The following is a 7891-nucleotide window of genomic DNA, read 5'->3' on the forward strand; positions in this document are numbered from 1 at the left end:
ACGAAACCAAATGGGCGTCCAAACATTACCGCCCAAAGCACTTGCAATTTCAAACATCCACGGTCCAGAACCAGGGCCAGAATTGTAAACGCCAGTTCACATCCCTAAATTAGATGTCCATTTCCCTAAATTAGATGTCCATTTCGGAATATTGAGAAATGTTGACGACCATCCCTAGTTTGACCAAGTAAATCGTTGTTGGGCGCACAGATCGAGTTTGCACTTGCTTTACATAGACGCCTTCGCCGTGTGCGCACACGCGCATCCTTTGGCGTCGATTCGTAGCAGAACAATAGCCGTAATTCGCTATCACATTGCACGGTGTCGCAGGTGGTGGAGTACTAGTACCTCCATTCTGGCGATGCTGGCCCAATACTAGGCCAGTAATGTGTACTACCAGTACAGTAACGTTAGTAGAATCTACCGTAGGCATGTCATGGTAACCCGAGGAATTCCCCTGCCAGCAAGCACTTCGAAGTACTACTATTATTAACGTTACAGTAGTAGTTACTGTATGTACTACATGTACGTACCTCTGGTCGAAAACATGTACTTACTGTATGTACTACATGTACGTACCTCTGGTCGAAAACATGTACTTCGTACTGTACACTACTCGGTGAATATCGAATTAACCGATAAGAGTAAGATCGTCTGGAGAACACAGTTCTTTGCACAAATAAGACTCAGGACAATACTAGTATCATTCTACACATGTACTAGTACTACGTAGTAGTATACAGGTGGGAGGGACTATGATGTCAACCCCGGTGGGCCCATGTGCGTACCGATACATTTCATGGTATTTCCGGAATTAATGTCAACAGTAAGTAGTTACCGAAATGTGTTGTGATATGCTTACAAGTGGTAAGAGTTGCTGTTTCATTAGCGTTAATGTTATTACTATTAGAATTAATAATAGGTCACCAAGTCACAAACGCCGGGAATAAAATGCCATTTTCACCGTTGGAGGCAGATGTACAGGAAATATGTATATTACTGAGGAGAAACGAGGTTATTTCGTTTAAGACTTTGTTCAAACCATATGACTATATTTCGAATCAAGGAAGCATATTTCCGAAATGACGGAGTTTCTGACTTATTCCACAGAAACACACCTGATGAACATATACAATGTATAATAAATATTTATCTATACTTGTTGTTTGTAAGCAAACAGTTTGATAATAGCAGCATACGATTATCAAGTCTACATTTGAAGAATAAAATTATGCTCGACACGCCGCTGCGACAGCAGACGCGTGGACTCCGTGGCAAACTGCACGGCGGGTAACTCCAGTAATACATACTAGTAGTACTTATCTGTGCAACGAGTCAACCTCCAGCATAATAGTAGTAACTACTACTGCGTACTACTGGTACTATTAATATTAATAGTACTAAGTGCTATTAATAGTATTTTGGGATCTTTTTTATTTAACATGGTTGCCGAGATATAATCCAAAAATTACACGATCAGACCAACGATTTTCAAAACTTCGCCACTTGCTCAATACAGTTCCGATTTCGCTGCAATTAGTGGTAATCGCTAGATTAGATATCGCAGATATGCTTAACAACTCACAGAATACGACAGTTAGTTTGCTTAACGCGTTATGCATGTTTCAAAATGCTTCCTCCCACGACCAAGCAGCGATCTTGTTGAATTTGGGATTCGACCGATCCAACCCGGTTGCAAGATCAATTGATGAAATCTGCTTAGTGCAAAAGATAGATCATTTAATGACTTGCCACCCTTATCTTTGTAGTAGCCAAGGCATTTATTTGTTAACTTGACTCACGAGTTTTTCCTCTAAAACTCTCAAACCCACGGAAGAGTGTGCACAACCTCAGGTGGCACTATAAATGCTGTACGAGATTCATCACTAGGAACGCGATGAGGAGACGTGTGTTGCTACTGATGCTAACTGCATTGTACAAGACCATAGCTCGATGGGGATTGCCAAATTGAAGGCAACTTGTCAACTCCCATGTACTAGCACTATGAGTTGATTCTGGTGCACCATATCATGTTGCCGCTCGTCGTATTTTTGTAATATTGAATAAAAATACACCAATCACATGTTTTTTATAACCAAAACAATACAAACTCTTGTATAAATTATCCAGCAAAATCATCCACAATTATTATCTGGAACAGAGGAAGTACTCGGGAGTCTTACATACCAGTGGACTTGCTAAGGAATATGACGCGATGACGTTTTAACAGTAGCCTAACTTACAGTAAGGTATTCTCGGAAACTTTTGACGCAAATTTCAATTCCATCTCATACGAAAAGTAAGGGCCCGTCTGGATACCACTTTTATTGAGGAATATCGCAATAATTTTGCAAAATATTCAAGAATCTCAGCGACTTCAATTTGGCGTGTCTGAATGCCATTTCTTGACCAAGTTATAGTCTATAATTTTATCAGAAATATCGTGAAAACCACAAGAAATAATATTCTACTCATGAGTAGAATATTTTGACGATATTGACAGTGCGCGTTGAATTGACAGGGCATTTCGGAATGAGAATGGCCATCGTGATTGCCTTCCTACGTCGATGGCTCATCCGCCGGCGCCAGGCCAAGGAACTCTTCGCCAGACAGATGGAGTACCACAACCTCACCTTCGTCCACAAGACACCAAAGTGGACGTCCATCCTCAGTGGTCCTCTCTGGGTGGACGAAGTCCTCTGCGCCTATCCTCTGATTGACTGTTCATTTCCGAACTTTCTTTTATTCTATGGCATCCAGACACACCACCCAAAATCATTCTTGGATCTAGAAACCCAAGAATTTCCTGCAATGTCGAAAAATGTCTTTTATTCAATATTCCAATATCTCATAATATTGGTGGGTGGCATCCAGACGGGCCCTAATAAAGAAGAATTGAGAAACATAGATAACATGTCTGGAAAATATAATTCAAGATCTGTTTTTTGAGCGACGAATTGCACATATTGATTGACCTACTACATACAACTCGAAGAGTTGTGAATTTTAATATTGCTTTGCAGAAATCATCTGTGAAACGCTATTTCGCGGAATCGTAACATCTAGGATTTGTATGGTACTAAAAATAGACATTTTGGGTCGAATAAGAATTCAGCCAATAGGGTGCGCACATAATAATAATACAGCCAACAGTCCTCAGAAATGTATTTCGACCATGCCCTTTGCCCGCTAGCTAACAACGAGCTAAAGTTAACCTTATGGCCCATTGCATTTGAACTTACAGTGTTAACTGCAACTCTAGCAATAACAATTGATACAGCTACCTACCAACGAGCTGACCATGATTGAATCATGTTATGATATGCATGCATATGCCTCGAACTGACTTACTAGTACTACTATTAATACCTCTGTCCTGAAATGTTCGCTACAATCAGATATTTTGAAAAATGAACGTGATACCGGTCGAATTATCTAAAACGAACAATATGTATGTGAAGAGGAGGTTTCAGAGTATATATTAATAATACCAATCAAGATGCTTCGAGCCAAAATTGAACCAATCAAAGAGAGAAATCAGTTATACAGATCCCATACTTTGTCCTATATGATATTCGGCGCAAGCGTATCCGGATGACCGATTCCCGGATAATACTTCGTTTATCCGAGCAAGTATCTAAGAATGACAGTCCACGCGCCAAGAATTCGGACTGGACTGCTGTGTTGCAGCCAACACTGGGCAATGACCAATCAACCCTCCTGCATGGTGCATTTGCTGCTGAGGCTGCCAACTTCGGCGTGGCAAGAAGCATCGTCATGAATCACCGTGCGCCTTATTTGGAAACGTGCCGCCGTCAATTTCAACGACAAGCTCGACCCATGTTCCGACGTGTCGCCACGCATCAAGGTCCATTGAGTTTCATACGCAGCTGAAGGATCTTGATGTGCAAGACGTTATCGACGATGATGCCACTTACATTTTGCAAATCCTGTGGCGAATAATATTTAAAATAATATCACTTGATTTGTATATAATAAATTTAATCGACGCAATGGATACCCAGTGGTACACTAGGGTTAAAAGTTTAATGTACGAGATTTCGATGTCTTCCAAGAATTCGATGCGTTAACTTAGTTCGTTTTACCCCTGTACTTTTAGCCAATGAATACAAGTAATAATATGATCGTGATAAATTTCGGTCATTGTTGGACGATCCTGGGAAATACCCAACCCACAGTACTCTGTACTTGTACTACGTAGTAGTTTCCCCCACTGCGCCAACACAACCACAACAACTGGCGATGGTGGCGCCAGGAGCCGCTGGCGTGCTTCACAAGACACATGGGCGCAGCGATGAGTTTGATCATAATACTTTGATGAGAGCATAGTGCTCATGTGTGTCATAACGTTAGCTGCGCTACCTACCAACCGTCGACATGCCGCAGACCTGCTGCCGATCCGCCACGAATCCTGTAGTGTCGTGTTGGTCAAAGTACAGAACAGTACTTACTCTACAGCTCATGAAATAGCGGGTATGCTGTAGAAGGGTGACAAGAACGATAGCCGCGATAAAAATGTTCACGAACACGACGTTGTGGCGTAATGGAAGCGCGCCTGCTTGCATAAATCCTACCTGTAGCTTTGAATGCTTACAGTTAGTGATTATTATTAACTCTTTGTGGCAATATTGCCCGGCGATTAACATTGCCTCAAAGAGTGTTAATTATTTCCTTGGCGTTATTATAATAATACGTATTCTATAATAGTGAGAGAATATTGTTGCAACAATATATGTATAGTTGGCACAATTTTGGATGAGATTTATTGGTGCAACAATAGTTGCCGCGAGTTCGGATGAGATTTATTGGTGCAACAACTATAGTTGTCGCAAGTTTGGATTAGATTTATCAAAGCCTTGGATACATGTAGCAAGGGAACTATGACCTATGATCATACTTTTCAAAGTCAAACGTCGATAGCAGTTGAAAGTTTGTAGTGCGGTCAGGAGAATGTGTGAACCAGTATAGGTGTAGCGCTAGCTGGCTCTCCTTGCAGTATTACCGGTTCGTACGCAGGTGTGGTAGAAACAATAGTATAACAGGTCGATCTAGAAGTGCGAATAACCACTATAATCGCTACCGTTAGCTCATCGCCAGGTGTTTCGTTTGGCGAAGCTGATGAGAATCTGGGCCAATGTCTTGAATGACTGACTAGAGCTGCCCAAAAAAAACCGAGGAGTGGCAAGATGTTTGTCCTCATCTAATAGATGTCGACATCAGAGGTTGGTGAATGGAAATAACATGTTCAATACTATGGTGCAAGTCATCTAGAGACTACAGATCTGCCATCCTTAGGAGGAGATGTTTTACTATTACGCGCCTCGGTTCTTTCACTTACAGTTGTAACAGTGTCGAAGGCATCGAGGGAATATTTATGCAAAGCTTTTTGAAATAACCCTAGTGGGGCAGTTTCAGAACCGATCAAAACCTCTTTAATAGTATAATGTATAGGTATATAGAGGTACCGTTGCGCGCCAGAACGTGCAATTCGAAACTTGCCAGTAAAGCGAACGCCGACGCCGACGCCACCATCATCGATACCAGTACGTTCAAGGAAACTACGCCACACCGCACTCCCATCGAGAGAAATCACGTGCGCACATGTACGGCGAATGCATGTTTGTTGTTGCCTCCCGTCTGCTCACCGCCACTGTGTTACCCGGTATGCTCGGACTTGCTTACGCTCATGCTAGTATACCGGTATTAATAGTAGTTAATACCGGTAGACTTGAGTAGCGCGTTGTCATGAAAACACGAGACGTAGTACATGTTTGCATGAGAACCCTCGACGAATAGTTAGTGGTATACTGTGTTGGCGCTCATGCTGCCATTGACTAGTGTTCCTGATGTTGATTTCCAAGACTCAAGGAAATACAGTTTGATAATTAAGGTATTTTGGCGAATCAAATCGCGAGGTCGATTTATTGCCACTTCACGTCAAAGGGTTGTCAAACCACCATGAAACAGCAAATTTCACCAGAAATCACAATATCATGTTGATTTAAGTGGAATCTCCTTTAGAAGCAAGCATCCACTCGTGTGGAAATCGTAAGACAGATGCGTCAGGTTGAAGAGTGGTGGATGGTGTCGGTTGGATTGATGTGCATCCGTTACGTCGACGGTTTCACTTCAAGGATGTCAAGAAGTCTGGATACCGCCCATAGAATCTTTATCCGGTCAATTTTTTTGACAACCAAGCCAAGCGGTTTTGCATTTTCAATTGCAACCGACGATTGTAAAGCATGGGCGATGTTGTGCGCGTGTCTGGTACTTCGCATGTCGCTCATGTAAACTTGAGACTTATATGCTTGAATAGATCAAGGACCTGTGGACCCGTTGGAGCGTGGGCCTCCCAAGCGTGTAGGACACATGGTTGAGAACGTCGGCAGCAATATTGCGTCCTCCAAGAAGCGCGCGTCGTGGAAGTTTACATTTGGCGACTCGGATAAAGTGCATGAAGTAGTCCTGCTCCATTCGGTCATGTCTGCCAAGAAGGTGCCGCGCTTCTCATGTTGTCATTCCTTGAGTGTCATGAATCTCACCAAGGCATGTATGCCGTAGGTTGTCGAGTACGACGGCCGCGAGAAGTACCACGTCGCGCTCATTTCCCCAGGCGACTGGTCCATCATACTGATGTTGGAGCACCGAAACACTGCCATCGAAGTGCGAATCAACGAATTTGAGTCCCCTGACATGCCTCGCTACGGTACTGTCATTCTTTCCATGACCATCCACTCACGACACGTTTAGACTTGCTAATCGATCGAGCCCCGTTTCGCAAGATGGACGTGTATCGACGCAACAACAAAAAGCTCGTCGGTGCCAACGGATCCCAGGGCAATGCATACCAACCTGCGAGCGGCCACGGGCACATTCAGCAAGGTAAACAACTCCTCTCGTACTTCGACAAGCATAATCGTACAAGCAGGGGGGTACCACCAGAGCCATTGGGGGCCAGGAGACGCGGCCAGTGACGTGGACGACGACCACGCCCCTGTCGTCCCATGCTCTGAAGCGTCATACTCGAAGGACAAAGCCAAGTCCACTTCGACGAAAAAGACGGCGCCCCCGCCAGAGATCAACCTCATCGATACGTCTATCCCAGAAATCACTCCGCCTGTGCACTCCATTGTATTTGACCCGCTTGTGACGGTACATACTTCACGACATTGCACAGAGTAGCTGGTGGGCTATAGCATTATGTCTTGCCAAAGGGCCCAGCACCGCCAGCCTACCCGACGCAAGCGGCGTCTCCAGTCAACTTGAATGGAATCTTCAACGCGCAACAAGTCCAGCCACAGCAACGATCGTAAGCACGTTCATAAAAATCCACTACCTCTGCGTGCTGAACATGACTTGGGATAGATTTGCTCCACCGTCGTTCGATCCGTTTGCTAGCTTACAACCGCAGCCCAACAAGTAAAACCATACATGAATCACGACAAAGCTCACTACTGTATGTGGTGTAGACAACCTTTGGGATACTTCCATCCCCAACAGCAAACTGGTTATGGGTATCCTACCCAGCAGTATGGAGGTCACTACGCCAACCCCACGACGCCACTGTACCCCGCCTACAACAACATCGCCGCCTCGCCAATCTACCCGCCTCAGCAGCAGCAGCAGCAGTACTATGCCCCTCCTCTCCAACAACAGCAGCCAAACTTGAACATCTCGACGATGATGAACCCCATGCAAGTGCAGCATAGCATTCAGCCCAAGAAACCCACAGGACAAGATATCAACATCAACCCGTTTTCAGGCATGCGTTAACACGATCGAAAGATAACGTTATTCCATTTGCATCTTTTGAAGAAAGTGGAGGCAACTTGATCTGTAAACAGTTTAGTATTAATACTTCACTGAAGTA

General features: G+C 44.0%; 1 protein-coding gene across 1 annotated transcript; it reads left to right on the forward strand.

Moving 5' to 3' along the window:
* Window positions 1-6241: 6241 nt before the first annotated feature.
* H257_04668 (hypothetical protein) lies at window positions 6242-7826 on the forward strand. The gene is made up of 8 exons (XM_009829262.1): window positions 6242-6288; window positions 6338-6516; window positions 6583-6727; window positions 6772-6903; window positions 6950-7173; window positions 7236-7330; window positions 7387-7440; window positions 7491-7826. Exons 1-8 carry the CDS (start codon window positions 6264-6266, stop codon window positions 7792-7794), a joined length of 1158 nt encoding a protein of 385 aa, XP_009827564.1. The 5' UTR covers window positions 6242-6263; the 3' UTR covers window positions 7795-7826.
* The last annotated feature ends 65 nt before the right edge of the window (window positions 7827-7891 follow it).

The sequence above is a fragment of the Aphanomyces astaci genome, assembly GCF_000520075.1.
Source record: "Aphanomyces astaci strain APO3 unplaced genomic scaffold supercont1.8, whole genome shotgun sequence".
Lineage (NCBI taxonomy): Eukaryota > Oomycota > Saprolegniomycetes > Saprolegniales > Verrucalvaceae > Aphanomyces > Aphanomyces astaci.